We start from the raw sequence: 27,888 nt of genomic DNA, 5'->3' as shown, positions 1-27,888 counted from the left end.
CTCAGAGGTCCTTGTGGCTGTTTTCATAGCATCTTCTGTCGGATCACATTCTCTGGCCCGTGCCCTTCTTTCATCTCAATATGACTGACATTTATTTCTGTCCTCACAGAAGTAGTATTTCTCCAACTCAGTTTTACATCATTACTCTTTTCCAGCTACTGCATGTGTTTTTGTGCTCAAAGACATCTTCAAAGAAGGTTCTGGGGCAATGAGATACTTTCATTTGTTTAGACATGCAAGTACAAGCAATTTGGACGTTCTGTCTTGGATTTACAAGACAAACAATGGCATATTGGTGTTTCTAATAATGACTTTTGAATCAAAGCCTGAAGCTTTGACAATATGCATGGTGTCGTGTGTGTGTGTGCATGGCCTAGATATGGAATGTAAGGAATGAGGCAAGTTGGCCAAGAAGCCCAACACAAATTTCAGACACGGTTTCATTTCAGTCGCTTTAAGAGAAACTACAATTGTGTCCAAATTGGGATTTAAAGAAATGTTTTCGAACCAGTCACAGATTTCTAATAGTCCATATCTGCAGCTTCTGACTGTACATCTGTGTCCTCCTCGCGTGAATGTATTCACATTCTACTCAAGTATTTGCTTGATGAACGCTTAAGCACACAGTCCATGCTTTTTCAAATCACAAATAATTCCATAAGATCTGGTTTCTAATGCAGAAAATGAACACGAAGAATTCAAAATAAGTAATGAAATTGACATGTTTTTCTCCATAGTAAATGACTCCAATGTTCAGTTCCTGGACCAGGATGATGATGACGACCCTGACACGGAGTTATACCTCACTCAGCCTTTCGCCTGTGGAACAGCTTTTGCCGTCAGTGTGCTGGATTCCTTAATGAGTGCTGTAAGTCAGAATTCATTTAGTTCACAGAATATATAAGCTGGTGATAAAATAACAGTGAAATATGCAAAGAAATCTTGTGTTTTGATAGCAGTCCCCTAAAAAAAATGTAGGACCTCTATGTTCACGTTACAACAATAGCTGACAAGACTGGAACTTGTACTAGATATGAAGGCTTCACTTGTCTGCCTTTCAGTTTGAGTGAGGTTAGAACAAAGCTGCCTTCAAGTGCGCTCCAGTGAAGACAAAGGTAATGCTACCTAATGGACAGCCCTCATCCATCATCTTAGTCAATAGTGCTGTCAGCAGCCAAGGGAGATGTCACTGTGCTGTACAAGCAAAAAGAGACAAGGGACCGTGGTGCAGACATTTGCCCTCGTTGAAATCAACAAAGCAGTTACTGGTTGCAATTTAAAAAAAAAGAAGATAGCAACTTCACCGAGGAAAGTGGATGTTCAGGCTTAATAGCATGTAAAACTGACTTCTCCACATAATGTCTGCTATTTAGCTTTAGAAAATGCCTGGACGGCAATAATGCATACCGGGACTTCCTGTGTCTCTCTGATGGGAATGAGAGTAACCTGCAGTAATTGGATTCTCCTGTGTTTTCACTCAGTGTGCAGAGCAATGTGACACAACAGGGCAGCGCTAGATAGCACCATTCGGCCGGGCTGGCACTTTGACAAGGTTCAGTTGTGACTTTGGTGGCGTTCGCTGAAGGATTTACCCCCTCTCTACCTTCATTCCTTTAGACATACTTCAATGATAATATCCTCACCTTGATCCGGACGTTGGTAACAGGCGGGGCGACACCGGAGCTGGAGGGCCTGCTGGCAGAGGAGAATGCGTTACGCGGCGGCTACAGCACGCCACAGACACTGGCGAACAGGGACAGGTGTCGTGTGGCACAGCTGGCTTTGTACGACGGGCCCTTCGCCGACCTCGGGGTAAGTGACTAGTCTTTGTCACCCAAGGGCTGAGCACATCTTTGTCTTCTTGTTGTGGGAGCTGACTTTAGTGAAAGGATTTCGACTAACAGGGACGGTTGTGGTTCAGAGCTGAGATAAGTAACAGGGATTGTACGTCCAAAAATAGGTGAGTTCTGTGACAATGACACTCTGTCCCCAAATAACTTTATTGGCATTTGGAGAAAGATATGCCAGCAACATTACACTTCATATTCATACAGTTTTCCAATTCCAGTTGTGTGTTACCATATTCAAATGTAATATAACATATATTGCACTATACTTTGATGCATGTCAGTATTTGTTTATTTCACGCAAAATACTGTTATATGTTGAGCTGATTCTTCCTCAACAACACTTCAGCTCTATAGTCCATACACAAGCATTAGGCCAAATTAAGTCCATGTAAACAATTATGATATATTTGTATGTAATATATTTTTATATCTATTTTTAGTGTTGCTTGTGTACTACACAGTTTTTGTCACTGTCTTGCAGGATGGCGGTTGTTATGGGGACCTGTTCTGTAAAGCCCTGAAAACATACAACATGTTGTGCTTTGGCATCTATCGGTTACGAGACGCACATCTAACCTCCCAAGGCCAATGTACCAAACGGTGAGTACGGACCTAATGTGTCTTACCATTTAAAAGCTCAAAACTGCCACAAAAAGACTTTGTTTCAACCTATACTAAGTTTAGAACTGGCCTTCCACCTGACATCTTTCCTCTATAGGTATGTCATAACCAATCCACCATATGCGTTCGAGCTGGTGCCCTCAGACCTGATATTCTGCCTGATGCAGTTTGACCACAACGCTGGCCAGTCTCGAACCAGTCTCTCCCACTCTTCCCATTCGTCCCATTCCTCCAGCAAAAAGAGCTCCTCCGTCCACTCCATCCCAACCACCAACCGCACCAACCGCACAAGAAGCAGGGACTCAAAACAAAAGTACGTGCCCCTCTAAAGCTCTCTGTCTTATGTCCGTGAACAGTAACTGTCCCATGTGTCCTTTTGCAAACAGACTGCAACACGTCGATGTGTGTGTGTTTGTTTGAATGTGTATACGTTAGTTGTATGTCTTAGTTTGCCCCTTGAGCAGGGCCATTCCATGGCATAGGACAAAGTAGGCAACCACAAAGGGCTGCTGGCTTTCCCTGGAGTTTCTTTCCATCATGGGTTGTTACTGTGGTTCTAAATTTTCCCATACTTGTACATTTTTTATGCAAAGAACTAGAGTAAACGTGAACTGTGAGTAATTCTGTCTTGAGTATCGGGGGGGAAGCTATTTTTTCCAAAATGATGTTGTGATGTAACACTTTTTTTAAATCTTAGAAACTCATCCAAAAGCTCTCTGCAGTTAAAGATGTCTGAATCAACAGATACCATTTTGTTTCGAATAAACTCTGAGACACGTACGAATAAAGCTTCGCAGTGATTGTTACTACATCAAGATAGTTTTGACCCAAGTGTTATTGAATATAGTTTAAAGGATAATTAGAATTATTCAGGCTCACCTAGCTCATTTTTTACAATATAAAATGTCAGCGGTGCTCTTACCTGCACACACAAGATTAAAACTCTTCCAGTTTGAGATGATGCAATCTTGGTTAAAATGTGAAGGGCGGGCCCTAAAAGCAAATGAAAGTATTTTTGATATTTGTGATATTGTCCAATACAATACACAATGCAACAGAGTATGTCCCCCCCGCTGAGTAGGAATTGGCAAACATTTCCAGACCTTTAGTTTTACATATACTGTGCTTACTTGTGTTAATTACTTACCTCTGTGATAAAGGGCACTGGGTTTCTCCATCTTATAACATTTAAAGTTTTGCTTAGTTGAAACTTTTGTTTGATTAGTAGCTGATTTTTCTTGTACTTGAACTGCACTTTAAATTATGTCTTAAAAGTTCATGGTATGTCACGTGTATGAAATACTGAACCTCGTGTCCTAGTAATGCCTTTGATTACCATTAACATTTAAATGCTATACTTAAATATTTTTTTCCACCATGAAGTATCAATTATGTCAAAATGAAAGTAGGGAATGTCAAAGTTAATAATAAAGTTACACCACCATTATAATTATGCCTTCAAACGTGAATGTCACATTACATTGAATTCAACAACATGGTTATTCTTACTTGGTGGATTACCAAATCATTTTTACATTCTGCTACACCTGCCCGTGTTTTCTGATGGTCATTGTTCAAAGCAGCGAACAGAACCACATCAAAAGCAAAATGTATCGCCCTGAAGTCACCGTACCAGACAAACTCCACTCCTCGACTGCGCCTTTAGATTGTTTCCATGAAAACAAAAAACTAAATCTGTAGCATGCCATGTCCTTGGCTGAGCCCGGTGCAGAACACGCTTTACTTATTGTAAAAAATACAGACGCAGCTCTTGCTTCAAAAATTCACAATATAGTTTTTCATAAAAAAGTCAAAGTATAGCTAAATGGTTTAGTATGCAATTAAGAATGTCATAAGTAATTTCATAATATATAATATGTGTCAAAAATGTCATAAAAGATTTCATTAAAAAGTAATAGTATTTTATGCGATAAATATGTTCATAATATTGTATGTAAAAAAAAAAAAAAGTCACAGCATAGCATGCCCCAAAAAATTATCATTATTCCTTTAAAAAGTAATAACAAATTTTCTGTCACTGACACATTTAGAGGGTGTCGCTGAATTGGCAGAGGTATGCATTCTCTGCATTCTATTCTTTCTATGGGAAAATATTCATTCAAAAATGAGCACGTTACATTTTCACAGCTGCTGAATGAACACGACAAGCTTTCCATGGTTGGTAATCTGTTCCCATTTGAAATAAAAAATAAATTTCAGCTGCACCAGTTGGCATTGCACATTTTACAGAAATTCATTTCTACATGGAGTTCTTTTGTTTTGTGCTAATCAAAGTACATCAGTGCAGTACTTTGTTCGCTGCATGTTGCTCATTGGGTTTCTTGAATCATGGACAAAATCATGCTTCTAATTGCTTTGGCAACAGGCATGGATACAATATGGCTGCTCGACAGATGACACAGTGGCTAAATGCATAGTGATGGCACTTGAGTTGTTGGTCGCCCCCTACTGATTAACCTACTCCATCCTGCTGTTTGTATACCTCTGATCATTATGCTGTGCCGTATCTGTTATTAATAGTCATATTAGTATTTCTCATTTTGCTTACATTTAGTGTACTACTTTCTTTTTCCAAAGTGCAACAAGGATGAATAGAGTGGGCCAAGGTATGGAAGTGAATGATTATGCATGATGTTAAATGCATTTAATATGGTCATGTCCTTGCTGACATTTTGCCCTCTGAATGAAAGCCAAGTAGTTAAGTCTTTCCAAATGACTGCATCAGGACTGCATGGTTATGACCTGTGCAGTACATCAATGTAGGTTCGATGCTACTTTACTTTATTCTGTATCAAGTGATATTTCATGTTTTATCATTGGCAACATGTATATGCAGAACAACCGCCTTAAGTCGTGCTGATGAAAATGCATGACCATGAGCATTGCCAAGTGGATGAATCACCAGCCATATATTATGCCAGACTATAAAGTTGCATCAATCCAAAAGCCTGAAGCCCCTCAAAAAGATAAAGCCTCTGGGAGTACCAACTGTGAAGTTAAAAGTATTAACTTCTAATTTGTATGTTTAACTGGTGACCTGCATTTCTGCTGACCCAACAAAGCAGCATGTTTCCATAGCAGTATGGTCTATATAATGAACTTTAACCACAAGATGAGTGACGGAGGATGAAAACTTGGACATTGGGACAATGTTTTTACTGTGTCAATTAAAACCAGTATTACAATGTTCTGCTTATGTTGTGTGTGTGCACTTGAAAACAAACACTGGAATTGTATTTGATGTCCTTTTTTCTCAATATGATTTGTCTCTTTCTCAGAAAAGAAGTTTACAGATGAGCCAGAGAATACCCACCTGAGGACCATACAGATCAAGCCTGTGAATACGCTCGCCATCAACCAAGTCAGTCAGCTTAAATCCACAAGCAGCTTGATTCCACCCATCAGAGAAGTAGAAGACGAGTGCTGAGCTCCGGACCTCCACAGAAGACTCATCGCGTAGGTCTCAGACTGGGGATCATCTGCAAACACTAACCATCGATTGACATTAGATGAGGCGAACACATACTGTTTTCCTCATTCACCTTCTGCAGCAAGCAGATTTAGAGTCATACATGAGATATATAGATGAAGACAATCATAGTCAAATGTCGCTACCCCTCAACTTTTAGTTTGCACTGCTAATATTGTGGTGGCCGGACTCCATGACTTTTCTGTTTCCATTTCGGGGAATGAGGGTCACTTGAAGGAGAACAGCAATGTAAAAAAAATGACTACTGCAACAAAAAGAGGTGATTATATAATAACTGGATCAAGTTTTGCAATTGTAAAAGTTGCCTTTTAAGCTGTTGATGAACAACTACCACTACTGCATTGACTTTACCCAGTGTTGCAGAGTTATTCTGTACAGTATGTTAAAATGTGTATTTTACATCCAGCTGCAATCCCACCACAATGGCATCGTTAGTGACTGAGGCCCAATCCCAAAGTCCCGACTCACAAACTCTGAGACGCGTTCTCGCAAAGTCTGTAAGGGCTGCCCCACTGTCAAATCGGTGAGCACTTGAGGGCTCGCTTACTGAAATTTTAGCCCTTTATGCACATTTTGCCTGAGGGAATTACCCACAATCCATAGCGTTGTTACATTAAACACCGGTTACCAGGAGAAGCCTGGAGGCTTAAAAAGATAAGGTAAACAAAGAGGACGGCACATGGGTGTTCAGCCTGGCATATTACATTTACACAGAAATATTAACATTAAAAATGTAAGATTGTACATAAACATTTGAAATCAGATGAATTCAAGCATATGCTATATTACACACCTAGTTTACTTATCAAACATTTATTTTAATTTTGCTTATTGAAGCCGTTTTGATAAAGGAGTAAATAGATTATCTGCCAATTACCTCATCTTATAAGTCAAGAGCCTGGAAGATGTTCAAATCAGGCAGTAAAAAAAAACCACAACATAAAAACCCACAATTGAAGATAACATGTTTCGGTGTCATCGAGGTTAAGTGATATGTCAGCTCAAAGTGCCATTCGTATTTACACCAAGTTGCAGCCTCTTACACGTTGGGATTGGGCCTGACTCAGTGAATCCTTTGCCATTTGGAGCTAATTCACAACATTTGTGACAGTTAAGACGGCCAGCGTCCATGTGTAAATGGCATTTGGCTCCAGCCTTATCTCTATCCATTTATATTTGTCTTATCTTTGCCTTTTTGAGTCGTTTGTTATAACTGTTTTCATTTTTTGCTGTTTGGTTGCAATGTCCAAAACCCCAGAAATTATATTCAGTAAAGCTTTTAAGTATCTGCAAAGTTTCTCCAGGGTTAAAACGTTAGCAATATTCTTTATTCTTTTCTTTTTTTGACAATAGCCAAATATGATAGAGCTGTTTTGTTGTTGACAAAAGAATATAACCAAAAATCTCAGTTTATGATACAGTGACAGAGATATTCATTTACTTAAGACACCATAGAGAGCTAAGCTATACTATGGTTCAGCATGGCATCATGTGTTAAATGTGAAAGCCTCATATCGCATGAAGTGGGCATCTAAGTCCTCCTTTGGCTGTATGCACTGCCTGACACAGGATTGTCTTGGAGGCCATTAGGCGCTCGTTTGTACTCCATAACCAATCTTAATGCCATAATCACACATGTTCATGCTTTTTGTAGATACATGAAAAACAGCTCTGTCATAAAAAGTTATTTGGGCTATTTATATGTTCTAAAAGATTCTATTCTATCGGTAAACCATTACGTATCGGATATATTCATAAAACAAACAGATCATTTGTTTCATTTTGTACATGCATGAGTCAAGAATGCAGAGCTCAGCGTGGTTATTAATCTTGTCTTATTTGAATTATAAAACGTAGTTGTATTGGCACTGTTTTCACTTTACTTCAGAATCAATGAAAGTAAGCTTTGTCCACATGAGGAGCAACACAGTCTAGGACTCATGTTGGATGTGAAAAAAAGAGGTTGTGAGATTTTTTTTTGTGGCACTGAGAGCATCCAAGCCGCCCAACCCTCAGTGCCAGTAATGTGCCAGGCAGTGCTAAAGTCAACGGAGGACTCCAGAAGACCCACTACTGCGAAAAGAGGCTTCTAGTTCAGCTGAATTTAAGCAAAATGTATTTTTGCTGTGAGACTGAGACATGTACCTGCCTCTCTTAATAAGAGGCTGTAATTCCCTGGAGATAACTAGAACTGGAGTAAATAATTTAAAGTCTTAAAACTATTTTTTAAATGATCCATTGTCAATAGCAGCGCGTAATAGCAAATAATTGTGTGTACTCTTCAAATCAATCTGTAAAGCTTAATGTAAAATATTTTTTTCTAGTATGTCCTTGATTAACAGTACCTGTGGGGTTGAGAGGCATTCAGCATTGCAGTCTAGTTTGTACCATTTTGTGAATTTCTTTTTAGCACATTGACTTGTAGATGCAATGACTGTGCTAAGCTGATATTTCTGACTATGTCATAATACCCAATAATCAATACAGTTTATTGTCTTGTACATACAATTGTACATGATTTCATTTTGTATTTTCACAAATTAAAAGCTGATGTATTGTGTTCTACATTGTGTCGTGTAATTTGTTTTCTCAGATGTTTCTAGAGGTTTATAAAGTCATAGTATAGTATGTCGAAAACTCAGTATTATCACAGAATCAACATACTATGACTTTCTTCGACATACTGTACTATGATTTTTTTCAAAAAATAATTTCAACATTCTAAACTGATTTATTTCGAAAAACGCTATACTATGACGTTTTTTCGACATGCTGTACTATGACTTTTTCAAGAGTTTTTTCGACATGCTATAGTAGTATGTCATAGTATAGTATGTTGAGTAAAATAATAGCTTATTATGCCAAAAAAGTCATAAAAAGTCATAGTATCGTATGTTGAAAGAAGCAATAGTATAGTATTTCGGAAAGGGTAAACAAATTTCACATTGTAGTTTTTTTTAAATAATTCATAAAACACAACATAATACATATAACAAAAGGCATAAGAAAGCAATAGTATAGTATGTGGAAAAACGTAATAGTATAGTATAGTATATTAGAAAAGTCATAGCCTGTGTCTAAAAAAGTTTTAAATAGTCATTGTATAGAAAGTTGAATAAAGTCATGAAAAAGTCAGTACGACGAGAAAAGACATCATATAGAATGTCCAAAAAGTCCCAGTATAGTATTTTGAAGAAAAGCCATAGTTTTACATATCAAAAAAGTAATTGTATATAGAATATCAGAAAAGTCTTGGTATAGCAATTCAGAAAAACAATCACACCGATTCCTGGATATTGGAACACTTCACTCGACATTAAGACTTTACATTGAACACAAATTGCTCACAAGCTGTTATTCTTTGATTGTTCATTCTAAACGTAAATGAGCACTTTTTCACAGCCGTGGAATAAACTCTCCAAGCTTTTCATTGTTTGTAGTCTGTTTCCATTTAAAATCATGTTTAGCCACACAATTTTATTTGAATTTGCACATTTTATAGAAATACACTAATTTCTACAGGAAGTTGCTTGTTTTGTGCTGATCAAAGCTGCTCATTTGGGTTTCTGAATTACTTCATCCTTCTAATTAGCGACAAGCATGGATACAATATGGCTGCTTGACACATGCTACAGAGGCTAAATGCATTGTGTTGGCAATAAAAGATTTTCTGGCATGATACATGGTATCTGTTTTCCTTTATTTTTTGTTGAGTTATTGTTCAACCTACTTCACATTATTGTACGACAGCATCTGCTGTTTGTATACCTCCGATCAATACGCTGTGCAGTTTCTGTTATTAATGGTCATTTTCTTCTCATTTTGCTAAGGTTCCGTGTACTGCCCAACAAGGATGAACAGAGTGGGCCATAGTATGGAAGTGAATGACTATGCATTTTGTTAAATGCATTTAATATGGTCATGTCCTTGCTGACATTTTGCCCTCTGAATGAAAGCCAAGAAATTAAGTCTTTCCAAATGACTGCATCAGGACTGCATGGTTATGACCTGTGCAGTACATCTCGCTGTAGGTTTGACTGCAGAATGTTTTATTGCAAAGTGAATGGTTTGATGCTACTTCACTTTATTCTGTAGCAAGTGATATTTCATGTTTTATCATTGGCAGCATGTATTTATAATGGCATGTGTGTTAATGTACTGGACATTGGCATAATATATCGCTGGTGAGTCATCCATTTGGCATTCCATTTCCTTCTATAAGAAGTGGCTTGTATATAAAATTGTACATGTCGTCATTTTGTATTTTCATAAATTAAAAGATGATGTATTGTGTTTTACATTCTTTCATGTAATTTATTATTGGAACTTGCATTGCTAATGTTTTGACGTGAGACTCGGCACAGAAAGCATTACTAGGCCACATGTTACACATGTATCCATCACAGAGGGAGTACATACAGAAAGCCCTCTCCTTTGATGATAACACACTTTCTAATTGCCAGACTGATCACGTGACACAGCACACCCCGGTGCACCCTCTGGATAATGGCTGATAAAAACACTCCACATTCTCACCTTGTACATGAAGAGGGCCCAATCATGTTGCCTGTTAACGATTTTACACACCATGGCACTGTGGGAGACTGCCAGCATGCCAATAATATTTACTGTCTAACACCTCGCTGAGAGGCTGCCGATGACCCTGATCCTCCTGCCAGCGGCAGTGTCCCCTTCTAAGTAAACACACACATGTAGCCATCACCATCACACCTGATTACTGTACAACTATATTGATATATATTGATATATATACACGTATTAATCTCAATGATTATAATAAAGTATCAACCAAGATCCCATAAAAGGAACTGAAAGAGAAGCCGAGATTGTCGTCAAACTAATCCAATTTGGAAAAAAATTAAATTGTGATTAAATAAAAAACAAACATATCCATATATCTGTGTTTTAGAGGAAATTATCTCATTAATAGGATTAAAAAGTGGTATGATAATCTTCAGTATAAACGCATGACACAAGCCTTAACCTTAAACACTGCACGAGAATGCTCCACGATTCCCTTTAATAGGGAATCCCCAAGAGTTAAAGGAAAAGAGTAAAATGCATACAGTTAACCCAACTGTACATTAAGAAACCTCTGTTTTAACTACAGATACTACACGTAGACACCAGTCACACTGGGCTGTGCTTGTATAACACACACACACACACACACACACACACACACACACACACACACACACACACACACACACACACACACACACACACACACACACACACACACACACACACACACACACACACACACACACACACACACACACACAACTCTTGTCCAGCTGCACAGGCTTGGCTGGTGATAATAGTTTCCATGACAATGCAGCACTCCGAGTGCATCAATGCCAGCCTGGATAAACAGTGATCCTTTACCAAAACAAGGGGGTCATTACGACAGCTTGTCAAATCAATGTTGAGAGTGTCCTGGCTGATTAAGGCGTCCCCTCTCAGTCCTGACACAGTGTCAATACTAGCTGGCCTGTGGCGGCACACTCCCATGATTGGACCGAAATGCCTATCAGTCAGGCAGCTGAGCTGGACTAATGATTCCCTGTGCTGCCTATTAGAGTGACATGACAATTTAATCCTGTGGGCCAGGCAAGGAAAAAGTGACCTTGGTGCTTTATATTGAGGCTGAGGTAAATTGACAAGAGCAGATAAATCTTTACCTTGGGCTATTAACAGAATTAAAGAACAACAAAGGCAGGCGGTCCTCTCTCTCTCTTTTGTTTTGTTTGTCTCTGCCTTTACAAACACCGTGCCACAGAAAACAGACCTTTACATTTGAATGTATGGCAAAAAAAAACCAACCATAAGATATCACTGCATCATTAAAACGTCTTTATTCTCATAATTTCCCAAACATTTCCACTGTGCACTGGTCGATCCAACGCTTAGATCAACAAAGAGTCAAATATAAGCCATAGGTTGAATTCTTCCATGCTTTGCTGTGAAGCTGGATATTGTGGATATTGCTTGAAGCTCAAGGTTTTTCAGATGTTCAAAGTCATTCGCGCATGGCCCCGGGGCAAGGTATATTGCCTTGGACATCTATCTTAAGGCTATGAGAACATTGACTACATGGTTGGAAAAAAGCCATGTGTTTACACAGATGTTTCAAGCTTTTAGCACACAGATCTTCCTGTACTGAGCCGCACCACCATCTTTTGTGCCAAGGGCCATATACATTTTGCATTAGGTTACCCTTTGATACAGAAATGAAGGAGGGCAGGAGAGCTTGCAGACTTTTGCACGCAGCGTCTGAAACAAAGTGGAGATTCTCAGCGCTGCCACTTGAATTTTCCTCTGAATCCGATTTAAATTGAGTAAAACTTTGCCGTTAACATTTCCATCACTGCGGCTTAATTTCTTCCAGTTTGTATTCTATGTACATTTATGGTGAGACTCATTGTGCCTCTCCACATTTCTACTATTAAAACAGAAAACAAATGGCAAAAAAAAAAAGATAAGAATTTCATCCCGGTTGCAAGGACAAATTGCCGGCACTAGGAGGCAATTTGCCTGAAAGGCACAGTTGCCGCACTGACCCTTTATGTTCCCTGTAAAGGTCAACATTTCCTTTTCTTTTGTTTTACTCCATGCATGCATAAATCAAAGCTCTTGGCTATTTTCCTCTTTGAAGTGGGAAATACCACCCATCAAAAGCAAAATACAAGCTGTACAATGATAGAATATTGCTACTTTGAAACAACATAAAATAAAATACATGTTTAGATGTAGTTTGTGGGTCGGTTTAGGAATTAAATGACTGCGGTAAATGTAATTTGGTTCAGCATCAGCAATCAGGGCTTTCCCATATTTGTTATGCCAAATTGTAATTTTGCACATTAAAAACACCCTCTCTTCTGCTACTGTGCAAATAAATTAGCAGTAACAAACAACAAACATATGGCACGATCCAATAATATCACTTCTCAGCACAAGTTGTAAACATGATTTACAATTTGCAAGATATTATTTATTGTGATTCATGTTTGTGTCAGCTCAACACCGGAGGTTAATAGAAATGCCAGCATGCTCGCTGATTTATTTAGTAAAATTTTCATCCCAAGGTTCAGGTTGAGAATATTGGAGTCGGAGAGAGTTACAGGATTCATGCATTATGCAGAAGAAGCTGACACGACCTTCAGCCATCACAGTCTTATCTATATATCACACTGGGCTTGACCCTCCCAAGGCCAGAGGGAGCATTTGATATATTTAACCACTACTGCCATTAAATTACTCACATTCTTTAAGAACTGAAAACATGTTATACAGCTAGCAACATGGAGGCAATATCATTTTGATTAAAAGTGGTTTTACGCCTTGTGTTTGCCATTAAACACCGGTGATGCTTCAGCAATAAGGGAGACATTCATAAGTCAACAGCAAACTTAATCAACTAATAAATCTCCTGCATGGCCCTTCTGATTTTTATGCCTCACATTATGACTTCGCCATATGTCGGCCATATGTAGAAATAAAAAAATAATTCTTTGCTCCGGCTGTTTGATACAGAACACATCATAAAGTGATAGGAAATAAAGTGCTATTTTAGAGGGTAAGGTCCATTTAAATATAATTGGCTTTAGAATTATTTATGACATTAATTGCCACATTATCGACTGGCTGTCAGCTCCTTGGGCTTGCAGTTCGTTTTTCTTCACAAAGAGCGCCAGCTCAGCCTAAAGTAGACTGACAAGCTAATTATACCATCTTCCCTCTCAATGATAAATGCCACTAATGTGAATCTGGCCCAGAAATAAGACTCCTTAGTCACCTCAACCGCAAAAGTCTCTCACTCCAGCCAGGATCTTTAGATAGGGAAGCTTCACTCTGCTTCATTTCCTCCTGACTCAAGTTATCTTAAAGAATTCAAGCCCCAAATTGTGAAATTGCTCGTTAGGTCATGTGTATTATATATTATGCATACAGGCGTACTTGAGTCTACACTTTTTTTTTTATATTTAAGGTGGCATCTGCTTCATCAGAACTGTTAAAGGATGATTGGGAGGGTTGTGTCAGACCATTTCTGTAACTTTCAGAAACCAACAATCTGACATTCACACTCACTCAACTAGGCGATTTGTTACCTGAGCAGAGGTTGTCTCTTTCCTTGTGGGTGCAACTAAGAACATTGATCTAGCACCCCTCCTTTTTTATTGTGTCCGCACCGCAAGAACTAGGAACGATCAATGTTCAACAACTGCCATTTCTAAAACAGCTTGTGACAAAAAAAAGCAAGTGGTAAAAACCATGGACAAATTAACTGACAGTGAAGTCCAGAAGTTTAGTCGTTCATCCACTGAGCCAAAGCATGAGTGAGAGCAGCTGAGTAGCACAAAGCACACTCGCTGAGCCGAAGAACGACAGCAAACTGATATCGCAAAAGGTGCTTTCATGACAGCTACTGTGCTTGTGTTTAGATGACTGTGGCATTTAACATAGTTGTTTACTTGTTCTTACATTACTAAAGAAAAAGCTAAGAGAGCTAGTGGAATGTAGCGATCTCGCCGCTCTCCCAGCAGGAGATATGTGGGCGTGGCGCTGGCCTGCTGAGGTCACTTCAGTGTTCCTATTGGCGGTGCAAATGCAAACAGAGAAATAGCGCTTCAAGATATGTCGTTCTCTGGGGAGCTCCCCCAGTAGGGCAGCTCCTCTTAGGGTGTCCCCAGAACCGTTTGGTCCAAAAATGCCTAATGTGTGTCATTATTCTCAATAATATAGTCTATAATCTAAATGGTGTGTAGTATCGGGGTTATTTCAGCCACCTAAGTGTTCTGAGGAGAGTGAGGGCAAACATCAAGAACATCTTCCCATCACCCCACCCAAAAATGTTTCATATGAATTCCCTTTTTAATGAGGCTGTTTACATATTCAGACTTCACTTAGGATGTATCCTGACAGCGATGAGAGCTGACACATACCCAACTTGGTATGTCCCAGAGCCATCGTCAATGGCTGGGACGCTGTCAGCTCCACCCACTTCAGTGGCAGTGTCTCAATGGTAGTGCGACACATGTCAGAAACTTTTAAACGTCTGCTCTTTTCAGCAGAGCGCTTCTGTAGCACAAATGGCATTTTGTGTGTAATGTGCGTATATACTGGTCACAGAGTAATAAGTATTTGCTTCTATATTGGCATTGTGTCAAGTATGACACTTGTACTTGATTATGATTCTAAGGCTCAGTTGAACCCTCTTGGATCGATAAACTCAAATATTCTTGACACGAGCTTTTTAATCTTTTTTTTTTTCTTATATCTGATAAAATCCATCTAAGTGATGACATAATTACTCTGCAGCTCAATCAGGCAGCTATCAGCAAAATAAAAATTCAGCCTTACGCTCGGATGTTTGATGAAAAACCATCTCTGGTGATTGCACATGCCTGGTGCAACCAGACACACATCTGAACTTTGACCTTCTTTGATCAGCAGTTTTGGCAAGGCAATCCATCATGGTGCTCTTACTGTCAGAAGAGGTGCCTGGCTGCAGCTGTGTGTCACTGGCTAAGAGGGGCTGCTTAAAGGCAATCATGTCAACCTCCACGCGACTGCTCAGACTCCCAGATTGAAGGAGGACTTGACAGGGCCAGAAGAGTCAGCTGAAGACACTGGAGGGCTGTGTCTGATTGCTCTGTGGCCATAAAGTGATGTCTGATTTCATCCTCTGTGAACCACCAAATGAATGAACTCAAAAACGGTGGAAATTGAATAAATGAATACCGGACCTTTTTGCTTAACCACCACTTTGTCTATTGAAATAGATACACATTGTGTGATGCAGAAGCAAGGATGGTGCTCTATCTCTACAAGATGTTTTTAATTGAACATCCCTTTTTTCTACATAACTTATATTAGAAGTCTGAAGGAAATCCATTACCAGTGATCTAAAGCTGCTCTGTTTCACATTACAAAAAGACAAGATATGAACTTTTTTTTTTTTTGTTTGACCTTCAAAATGTTTCTGCCTCGGGACAATGTCTAGACAGACAGATTGAGTACTCTTTAAAGGGATCACTGGTTGAACAAAGTATGCTGCTGAGCCATGACTTTAACATAGAGCTTACAATTAGAAGAAATGTAAAATGCTTTTTTTCTATTTTTAGGCTTCTTTCCAGCAAGGTTTCAGGGTGAGCTGACCTTACACAAACACACCAAAATCAACAAACCCAGGGGAATAAAATATATTTACATGCTCAGGAAAAACTGGTGGATGGGTGCGTTTTTGCCCAGGGCGCATTGGTGTATTGCGCTGATGTATACATTATAGATTTTGGGGGGGGGGGGAGATTCTTGTGCATAAAGAGACCTCCTGAGCAGCAGGTTAGGCCGTTGATTTAAATCTCCTCGCACAAAATGCCACTTGTCAGATCCTGGAGGAGAAGAGTGCATTAACGGCGAAAAAGGGGCCTGACTTTCAGACAAAGAAGCTGAGTGACGGCTTGCTGACTGCAGCTCCGAGTGTGCAATCACATGATGTGAAAGGACATTGTCAGGAGACGAGGAGACGAGCCAAGATTGTACATAGTGACAGAAAACAGAGATGAGGACAGAGATACTGGTGCCATATTAGTGGCCAGCATATTCAAACACCATCCCTGAGTCTAAGCAAACTTGACATCACCTCCAATGGCTTCAAAGTGTTCGCTCCCTTCCACCCCCTCCCCTCTTCTGTCTGCAGCCAGCTTTCCCCTCTGATGTGTCTCCAGACTCCACTCTCTCTCTCTCATGTAGAGAGTTACCACCAGGCCTGTTCTGTCAGGACAGGAGGATAGGGGTGCCGCGGCCTGCGGATACCCTCAGTCAATCTACATTTGGTCACCGCGGTGGGAAGTGTGCTCATTTTTTCCAATATCTGAGCTACTTGAGGTGATCCGAACACTGAAGTGTGAGGAGCTGTCACCTTGCATAAAGCTCTGCACCAGCGGAAGATGTACGGCTCCTGATATGCTAAGAGGGGTGAGGGGGTGGAGATCTCTCCATCCTGATAGGTTGAGAGGACACCGGGGACCCTATAAGAGAGAGGGGGGGGGGGGGGGGGGGAGATGCATTCCACTCTGTCCGCCCGGGGACAAGAGGTCGGCAGGGAAGGATGCAGCTCATCACAAGGCCCCCTGCAGTCTCAGGACAGATTTATGCAGTTACTGGGCCAAACATGGAGGTGGGGGGGGGGGGGGGGGGGGGGTATTTAATGCTGTATCAAAATATCAACAAGAGGCCAGCAGAGAGAAGCGCCACAAATCGATACGTCATTGCATTTGTGGAAAGTTGGGAGACAAAAAGAGCACTGCATGAAAAGATTCTTTGGTAAAACTCTGTTTTAGTTTTATGTTTTAACTGGAGGGTGTGCTTTAAGTCTGCCCAGTGGCAGTGACTGGGCACCGCTGTTTAAACTCTACAGGCCATTAACAGTTCACCCCACCATCTCCAGCAGGGCAGCATCTGGGAGCATGCAGCAGCGATGCAGGATCTCACCAGCACAAAAAAGCATGGCCAGAGGCAGGGAGGCTGAAGAACGCCCCGAGTAAAGTTGGCAGCTGTGCAGCTGTGTGTGATAAAGTGCAGCTCACCGTAAATACACTCTGGGGCTCCCTGCACAGCTGGCGACCGTAGGTTACAGTTCTGAAAGATGGAGTGCAGGAAGGGGACGGTGGGAGGAAGAGATGGATGAGGGCGAGGCAGATCTTGCATCTACACATCATCTGTCTGAGGTGGAGAAGAGGATCAGGCACAAATTCATGAGGAAAAAGGAAGATGAGTAGGAGGGTGAGCGAATGTTATTGCGTCAGTAAGAGAACAAAGAGCGCACTTATCTGACATTCATAGGCACCTGCAGACAATTAAAGAGGCATTAGCATGGAAGCAATTTGGGCACTATATACATATACTATGTATACTGTATGTTGGTACATGAGCGTGAAAACAAACTTATCTTTTGTGCATGTTGTTATTTTACATAAATAAAACCCCGTTTATGAAATATGAGTTATAGCAAACTCACACACATTATAATCCAATGGACTATCTTACTACATGGAGGAAACAACAAAGATACTCATTATTGTGTCAAAGGGTGACACAGCCAAAGGACGGTTTTACTTCATGTTCGTGCATGCGAGCGTGCCCCAATGGCTAGCTCTTCACTGCTCTCATACGGCGGTTACAGCGGATGACACCGTCCCGACCGACATTGTCGCCCCCTCAGGTAAACACTGTTAGCTCTGTTAGCTACGGGCCACCAACTCGCCAGCGACACGTTCAGAGCAGTTGAGAGGCAATCAAAATGCTCCTAATCTCGGAGAGCTCACCAAACCATACAGTACCAAAGAATTATTTAACTAAAATGATGATGTCGATTTTTGCTTTTTTTTTTTTTTTTTTACTTTGTTTAAACAATTTCTTTATTGTAAAATGCAACACTAAACTGACTGACAGACATTACTAGGGCATAACACTTGATGAAATGGTACTTTGGCCTGCTCAATATTTGTATACAGTATATATAATATTTATATCCCAAAACAACCATTATGCGTGGACTGAAGTATTGGTTTATACTATAAATCATTCATTTCCACTGTTGCTGCTGATGTTCTCCTGCTCCCGAAGGAAACACCGAGACGCAGCTGATAAAGTTATGCAGACATTTATTTTTCACTTCCAGTGATTTAGCGCGACTGTGCTTGTCACCGTGATTTAGAGGAGTCTGCACTCTGCGTTCTGTTTATCGAGACCAAACAAGTGTGGTGCCTGCATGCTTTCAACTTCAGAGTTATTGATTAAAGTTTTAAATGGTTGCCATATTACCAAGGGACTTCTGGGAGATTCATTTGCGTCGATGTTCATCTGTAATTCATTAGCCATTTAGACAGCTCAGCCACAAGGATTGTGTCTTGAGAGTAAAGGCCATATTTCACACAGTGGATGTATGAAGGCAAACTGGATACTACAAACATTGATACACACAATAGATTTATTGTTGTAAACAGGATTCAGAGACTGAAGATAATTGTTTGAAGTTTGGAATTAAGGATTTGTAACAACGTTTGATGAGATAAATAATCTCCCACATGAAGAGAATCTGATCCAACTACAATTCCTACATAATAGTATATATATAAAATAATAAACATGCACAAATGTAAACCTCCACTAACGATATTTTGTATAGTAATGAATCAAATGATAGTCAAATGATAGTCACTTTCACTGCTTCTTTTTGTTTGACTTGTTTTGCCCCAAATGGCCAAATAAATCAATTAATGCAACTTCAAACCAATCATGCAACTCATGAATCGAATGTAATTCATTCAAGTTATTCCCAACTCATGAATATCTTTTTTTCCCCACAGCAATAGAAGAAGCACAATGCAAAGTTACAGCCTCAGAGAGATATTGCATGACTTGATTTCTAGAAAAATAATAAATTGCCATCTAGTTTTGATGCGAGACGAAATAACAAATATGAGCGAACATGAAAACCGAGCTGGCTGTGTATGAAGGCAAGTTGTGTCCTGAGGCTTTGGGTCAGCAGTCAATTAAATTATCACACTAAACTGAAAGACTTTTAAAATCCCCTTACTGAATAATGGTTGTCAGACACTCAGTATCCTCCATGACGTTCTGTAAAAAAGGTTGCAGCAATGGGATTAGGGCTCGATCCTCAGCTACTGCTGTGCCCAGTCTAAAATGACTATCCTCTTATCTCAAGGCAACAGAGCTACATTATGTTATGTACCGACTTCGTCAAGATAGAATGGATGTCACTGAAATTAATTTAATCTTCCTTAAATTAGCTTCTGACTACGAACTCTCGCAGTCAGAATTTATGTCCTCCAGAATTCAATTTCCTCTGCGGTGTGATATGCTTTTATCAGTTGGTAACTATTCGCTGGCCTCCAATAATGAGACTTGTCACAGAGACCAGAAGCGGATAGTGTTTGATGGCGACCGTCTTGTGACCACTGGAACTGTCGTCCAGATTCAGACTTAACACCGTAACTCTCGCTAAGGCAACAGTAATTTCAGAATCAGATGCTGATCAATCTCGGATCACTTTAATCCAACTACTAATCATTAGACCATTAAAGTGCATCAGTGTTTGATTCATGGTTGCTGAAATGAAAGAAAGGCCATCCTATGTCGGAAATGTTTTGAGTCACGACAGCAAGATAACAGCCTGAAAAGATGCCTTTACACTCATTTGCACACCATTTCTTGCATATAATTATATATTAAATCAATTAACTGATAAAGCTCTTGTGGATGTTAATGTTAATTGGATGTTTAAGCTCTTGAAGTAATAGAGACCATTATAAAGATTGTCATCAAAATGTGACTATAGTGGATTACGCTCACATAAAATTGATATCAGCTGTCAGTTTACAGAAGTGCTGAAATAATTAGTCAATTGATCAATTCATCTACAAAAAAAAAAAGATTTAAAAACCATTTCCTCAATTCATTTATCAAGTCAGTTATTACGTCTACAGCCACGCCAGCAGCTCTGTGCGGCTGTACTAGCAAGCTAAATGCTAACAGGCGGATGTTTAGCAGGTTTATTGTTTACCATTAAGCGAGTTAGCATGCTAACCTTTTGCTAGCACTGAACAGAAAGTACAGCGGAGGCTGCTGGGAATGTCATTACAGGGGCTAACTTCTATATTTAGAGCATTTATATTGCCTCGCGGCTCTTAACATGACGACGGCTGAGTTGGCAGCCGTCAAAATAATACCTTACTGCACCCCTAGTTTGTAGCACAATACAGAACCCTGGGTAGGTAGCTTTCCCAAAAGAAAAAAATGTAAACCCTTTCATCCAAGTATACTAAATACTTTGCTTAATAAAAATGTGACAATTTTTCTGACAATTTGACAACACAGACAGTTATGTCATATGAGCTCTGCCATGGGTCCCTTTCAAAAGAAAAATCCCAAATGTCACTTCTTACCTGGGATGTTAGGTGCCCACCCAGCTGTCTGGTCGCCATTATTACTTTCATCGCGTCTCAGCTCCTGATGCTTAATAAGCTAGTACCTGAGGGTTCTACCTCCATCTCTAAACTCTGATTTGATGTGGCAAGGAGACAGAAAACAGGGAAGAGGGGGGACAGAAATAAAAGAACAAGGGATCAAAATAACTGTGCCTGGCTGGCTGAGTAGAGTGGGGCCCATCAACACCAATAACCGTTAGCTGCGAACACATGTGTCACAGCGAGACAAGTGTCATATCACTCAGCCCACTGCTTCATTTGACTGGAACACATCAATCACTCAGGGAAATCCACACAGACGTGCTGAGATAGGCCTCACCTCTGGCTCCCTCATTACATTGCGTCAGTGTTAGTGAAACCCTGGCCTGTCAGGAATTCACTGTCGTCTTTCTCGAAAAGAGCCTCTCTTGTCCAGTTGTTTCTATCAACCACGGGGTGAGAACAGGGATGCAACAGTGCACGTGAATATTACAGCTATTACATATATGTCAATGTGTTTGGTGTTTTAGCTGACCTCTGCTGCTACCCGAAACACAAAACATCTGCATGGCTGCACACGTCTGTGCCCATAAGCTGGAGGCAGATCCTCAGTGCAAATTACTCGTGACAAAGACGTGCTCACCAGTATTAAAGCTTTATGGCTCAAACAAATGATTGATGTCATTATTGATTACTCTATCAACTATTTTTTTGGATTCATTTTAGAAAATTTAAAATGACAAACAAATTGTGAAAAAATGCCCATCACATGTTCAAGGTGATGTCTTCAAATTGCTTGTTCTTCTCAACAGTCCAAACCCCAAATATACACAATTTAAATCGTATACAACAGATAAATATGAGAAGCTGGAACCATAGCTTGGACCTTATATTTATAAATAATTGAAAATCAAAATCGTTACCCTACAAAACAATGCCCACTTATGTTGTTCAACAGTATATAAAAAAAAAGAAGCTTCAATTTCATACAGTGTTCCTGGCCAGATGTTAAAAACCACCCTGAAAACCAAACAATCAAGTGCTGTCAAACCACTTTCAGTCAATTGACTAATTGATTGATTCACAAGTTCACTTTTCTGCACCAGTTGTCACACACTGACATCCAAAATAATCACTGGGACTGGTATGAATAATATCACATCTATGACACTGCAGCCCTTTCATAATAAAACTTGTTATTTCAACTCAAAATCTCTATGTACAGAGTGAAAATGAGAAAGCCTCCCTCTGCGTTGGGCTTTAACGAAGGATTAAAGGCTTATTAACAAAGGCCTCCCTTGAAAGCCCGGCTCTCTCCCTAGCCACCGCCATACTGCGCCCAGCTGTGTATACAACTCCGACAGGTAGAATAATAACGGTTATACATCACTGCACCTGAGAGCCCAATCATCTAAATCTTCCCCTGCCACCACCTCCCAGACTCCATTACTTTATTGACACGCAATCTTAAGAAGGAGAGAAATATTGCACATGTAAGGTCACTTGGTTATGAAGACATATTATCATATTATCTGCATGAGGGTTGTAGGGCTCAGGCCTGACAAAGCTAATTATAATTGGACATGATACAGAGCTCAGAGCATATTACGTGCTTGGCTGCATGACAAAGTCGCAGCTGAGATATGAGGGGAGAGAGGAGTATAGAGCATGAGCTGAAACTCAATGCGAAGAGGGTGAAGCTGTGCAATAACGGCAGCAAGCTCTCTGATGATAATTTATGGATACATCCACTATGAGCACCAGGCAAAACCTGTTCCAGCTTGTTCAGGAGGCACGAGAAGAGAGCCAGTTGTTCAAATACAAATTTCTTATGCACGCTGACTTCAAACTGCTCTAATGCCCAAATGTCACATTTCGTTAGTGGCAACAAAAGTGGCCCTGTGGCTTCTTATCTCCACTCCCAAGGTTGTTTCAGTGTAGCCACACACAAACAACTGTTTCTGTTTTTCTTCTTAAATGACCTTAAACCCTTGAGCTGCCTCCTTCAAAGCAGCCATTTATTTACCTCCCAACAGTGATGAGATTTTTAAAAGCTGGCTCACTCAGACTTGAAAAACCCAATCAACCTCACAGAACAATGGGCAAAAAGAAAAGTAATTCAAGTGATACTGTACATCTGCTGTCTTCTAGTTTCCGCCCTGCAGCTTTATAACCTCATCACAGGGGTTGTGATCAGTGCTACATCGAGTGGCTGCAATTCGTGAGAAGACCCAGAGGTCAGATGTTCACTTTAGTTTAATCGTGTCAGGCACAAAGATGGTTTTCCCTCCACTCATTTGCAGAGATTCATCGCTTCAGAGGTCTATTAATATAATACGCATTCACTTATTCTCATGAATATGACTATTTTTACAAGTTATCTCAACTCTATTACTGTAGTGCAGCACTATTTAACTTCCCGCTTCTTAAAGAGCTGTCATCTGCACTAATGGAAACGTACTGAAATCGAAATCATTGCAGAGAGTTGACTTTAAAGGTTAATTTGAGGAGATAAATGTATAATGTAGCAGGCGGTAGGCTGAAACCCCAGTGACTTAAAGGAGTGTCCTCTCTCAGTGACATGCCAAAGAACATACACCTTGAGAGAAATTCATACTTGGTTAAGTTTAGGGAAAGATCCTGGTTTGGGTTATAATTACTACTTTGTTAAGGTTAGGGGAGCTTAGTTGTCATGAGAGCAGAAGCCTAAGCAGCTGAGATCTCAAAACCTGGGAAAACAAAAGCTTAGCTCTCAGCGTGGCTAAATACCCCTATAGTCTTAACCATTGTTTTTAAAAAATGTGTTTTTGTATTTTGGGTGAACTGACCCTTTAAAGCAACAAAGAAGCATTTTCATTTTGTCTCCGTTGTAAAGAAAGCAGCTCTATTATCTTAACAGAAAGCAAGGAGACTAAGTCCTTACTGATGACACGACACTGTGAAGCATCAACTGAAGTTTTTGGATTAGGTTAATTAGGACAAAGTATCTTGATAACATACAGTGTGTTCAAATCCAATCCTGTGCATACGTTTCTTCTTAAAAGATGAAAGTGTCTACAGCAGTGTTGTGGTCTAACTTTTAAAACATACTTTCTCTCTTGCTGCAAAAGATATTCAAAACATCTGGAAGGCCATCTGCCAATAAATCTCCCTGATAAACGATGGTGCTTCAGAAATCCGAGGAAAATAATGAGTGGTGCAATATCTTGGCACAACTAAAAACATATTTGAAATACAAGACTACATCTCAGATGCTCAGCTCTGAGACCACAAATCACAAAGGCTCAGTGTATGAGGAATTTATTTCAAAGCACATCATGTCACACACACACATTTGCAATTGCATATCTTTCCAGATACTGGCGAGTGATGCTGGGAGTCTGGTAATGCTCAAAGGTGGACTAGAGTACACTGCAACATCGCATCTTGAATTTGCATGCCAGTATATTGTGATTAAATGGCACATGTTTCTGTGCAAGTTGTTTCTCCCTCATCGAGCACACTCGCAGTGAAAGAAATTAAGCCGTACGTAATTTTACCGACTGGAGATTGCTCAATGTGTCTGAAATTAATCAAGAATATGCAGGTAATAGCAATCTGCCTTTAAATTACTGAACGTTTTAGCCGTGCTATTTCAGCATCACAATTTTGCTTTGAACAATTACATTTAATTAACAACTATTAAGCCTTGTGTTTCTGTTAGGAAACTCCCCCGCCAGCCGTCCAAGCTTTGTCATCTGGTTTCAGAAACTTGCCGTGACAGGCCATTTTTCATGATTTCTCTTACTTTGGAAAAACACAAGTACTTTAATTAAGAGGCCCGCATGTCCAGATGCTCACCTATTTTTCTTTAAATGATTACCGATGGGAAAGCCACAAGCAAAGCAGCCAAACATCGATGAAAGCAAGCAGGTTGCAAAGTGGGAATTCTCTTGTGTGTGGTGGAAATTGACGTTTAAGGCTCTTTGAAGCTCTAACTACGCTGTTGGTGCCATTACGGGCTTTGTGCTTCTCCAACAGCCTACAGTTATCTCCATACTGGTAAACTACTTGAGTCCCTGTAAGATAAGATTCTCTCTTTAGATGGTCTAGCATGAAATAAATCATGTGTTTTGAGCTACAGGTCAGATGTGGGTCAGAAAGCAGATGAGTACCTGTGTGAGTTTGAGCTGCTATGTGAGGACACTCCAACAGGTGGCATGAGACCCCTGCCCTGCTCCTTCATTTCCTTCTTCAACAGAAGAGGAGACACAGCTGCAGGGCACTGAAGCCACCTTTGTTGTGTTGTTATTTTTCTTAATTGGCTACATGAGACAGGAACGTGGCCTAATTTCCGCATGTTGGTGTTGATAATGTGAGAGGAGCCACATTATGTTTTCTAATCTAATAAAATAAGTGACTCAGCGAGTGACTTCTTCAGTAAGTCCTTCAGTTAAAATAGAACAGAAAATATTTTCCCTTCACAATGTTTTCTTATTCTTTGTGCGTTCACATTAGCACAATAATTATTAACAATATTGGCCTCTCAAGAATGTCAACATTTGTCCGCCTATTTATTTCAATATCCTCTTTGCACAAGGCTTTCATTTCCTCAGGTACGCTGTTAAAAGGCAGCTCCAGCCTGCCCTGACTAATTTCCTCTCAGCCTCACAGATCACAGGCCTTTCCACCCAGTGCTCCCTTTGCTCCCACAAAGACCCTCGTAATCCTGCTGCTTGTCCACAATTAATCTTCCCAGTTGCCGTATTATTAACACAACCACCCACGGGCAGAGGATGCAAATGTGAAGCCAGGAACAGGCCTCTCTGTGTGCATCCCCCCCTCACTCAGCCCACAGCGGAGTGGCAGAAGTGTCAATCACTCCGGGGGTTTAAACCGCTGCCCACTGTCAGCATCAAGGGCTTTTCAACCCCTCCCTGCCGTCTGCTGATCAAACAACGTGACCCCTCCCACCTCAAACCCCACAGTTGAGTACCCTCTCGACTTTCTTCTTCATCTACCTTACCCTGTCTGTCTTTTTAACCGTCTGTCTGTTTCCTCTCTCTCTCTAATCATTCCTGTGTCCTCCTTCATCTTTATCACAACCTTAGTGGTTGAGACACAAAATCGAAATTAAATATCTTTGAGTTTTGGATGGTCATGTTTTGCTATTGTCGGACATTTTATAGACTCTACGACTATAGATTATTTATTAATGGATCAATGGAAAAAAAGTTAAACAGATAATGAGTAATAATCAGTTGCAGCCTTACAGTTTATTTTTTGTGTTTGGTGAATGATTTGGCTGTTTTAATCGCGGGTGTAAAATCAGAAACTGGTGGGAAATCAAACAACTACGCCTTAAAACTGGGCAGCAAGATTGAATTAATACCCTCCTGTAGCAGAAAGATGAGAAATCTAAGACAGGGCGTTATATCAAAGTGATAAAGCCAACAGGCTTCAGCTGGTGTGTCCAAACAAACTGCTTTTCATAAGGCATGCTGTGATGTTGTGAATGTATCTTGTGTCTTAGAATGAAAAGCCAGTGGCTGCTTTTTGGTCATGAAGGAGAACGTAAACACTGAAGAAAAAAATAAAAACTGAAGCAATATTCCACTCGTGTTTGTCTTGTTGTGTTAAACACATGTGATTGCTGTAGCCATTTTTCAACGGTTTTTTAGGTAGTGAGCTCTACCAGTCAAGTCCTAGCCGTTCGCATGTACTCTACAAATCATAATCTTGATCAAAGCCACTGCTGTGAGAATAGCTTGGCACCACTTTAAAAGAATATGAAATAATGTCCCAATCCAGCCAGTCTGAAAGAACAGGCGAGAGAAAGGGAGAGCGCAAGAGCCGAGGCTTTTTGAGAAGTTAGTCACTCTATTCGCCTTCACTGTCACTTGACATGAAAGTAATGCCAGTTCTATGGAGATCCAAGCTGTTCCCCTGTGGTTGAAATGCTATTGTGTGTCAGACAAAGGGCATGGTTTCATAGCACCCCCATGTTTGCATGCATGACCAGCACTTTCAAATAAGGCCTTTAGATCTAAATCTCAAGCTCCACTCAGCACAGAAGGCAGCAGGCAGCTTTGTTAGTGGTGAGAAATGACTGGGGATGTCCAAACTGAGAACTAGGCGCTCACATCGCCACACAAGCGCTTTGATTATGCTGAGGTCTACAACGAAGCCCCGCTGTGAAGACAGCCCTGCTGAGCTGAGGCATGTTGTTTACCAAAGTATCGTACTGAATGATACAAGATTGTCTTGTGCTGCTGTCGTCCCGTTGGAGATTAAGCGGTGAATCATCACCGACTCAAGTTTTAGTTAAACAAACATTTCTCAGAGGCAGAGCAGCACTTTCTGTTGAGTTAACCCCGTTTCCTTTGGCACCTCAGTGGAGCCAAAGGAAACTGTTTTTTAGAAAGAAGATATACTAACTGGCAAACCTGACAGAAAGCAAATTAATCAAATACAAATAAATTACAAAAAAGCTATTCAATAATAACAGGATATTTCAAGGTTGTTAGCCTCTCTAAAAAAATCGGTTACATGCACAGATTCGTTCATCTTTTCCACTTTTGCTGACGTTAAAGCAGCTATAATCAATTTTTATTATGAACAATGAATCATATACCGTTTTGGTTCACTGTCACTTCTCTCATAGCATCGCAGCGTTGTTTTTGTCGCAGCAGGAGCTGCTTTGCATGAAAGAGCTCTAAAAAAGAAAATGCCTGTACGACCTGCCCAGCACCGAATCTCCCTCAGGAGTTAGTGAAGATCGAAAACATTCATCAGACGGCCATAAACACAACTCCAAATGAATGATAACGCCCGGTGTCTGCTGAATGTCTAAAAGTAGGTATCTGTTTTGCTTACATATTCGCCATGTTTTAGAGAATCACTGAAGTGG

The 27,888-nt window shown here is 40.2% G+C and overlaps 1 protein-coding gene across 3 annotated transcripts in view; it reads left to right on the top strand.

Moving 5' to 3' along the window:
- LOC142951943 (calcium-activated potassium channel subunit alpha-1a) overlaps positions 1 to 5,919 on the top strand; it is an 80,857-nt gene extending 74,938 nt beyond the window's left edge. For 2 of the 3 annotated variants that reach the window (XM_076093874.1, XM_076093872.1), the window contains 6 exons: positions 738 to 868; positions 1,618 to 1,812; positions 2,332 to 2,450; positions 2,569 to 2,784; positions 5,070 to 5,098; positions 5,771 to 5,919. In XM_076093874.1, the coding sequence (XP_075949989.1) occupies positions 738 to 868; positions 1,618 to 1,812; positions 2,332 to 2,450; positions 2,569 to 2,784; positions 5,070 to 5,098; positions 5,771 to 5,919 (839 nt within the window). Of the gene's footprint in view, positions 1 to 737; positions 869 to 1,617; positions 1,813 to 2,331; positions 2,451 to 2,568; positions 2,789 to 5,069; positions 5,099 to 5,770 lie in introns of all 3 variants that reach the window. The other variant, XM_076093873.1, reaches the window with a different exon arrangement.
- The last annotated feature ends 21,969 nt before the right edge of the window (positions 5,920 to 27,888 follow it).

Source organism: Anarhichas minor, unplaced genomic scaffold (assembly GCF_050575085.1).
Source record: "Anarhichas minor isolate MPS153535 unplaced genomic scaffold, ASM5057508v1 ptg000017l, whole genome shotgun sequence".
Lineage (NCBI taxonomy): Eukaryota > Metazoa > Chordata > Actinopteri > Perciformes > Anarhichadidae > Anarhichas > Anarhichas minor.
This window is presented reverse-complemented; position numbering and strand designations above follow the sequence as displayed.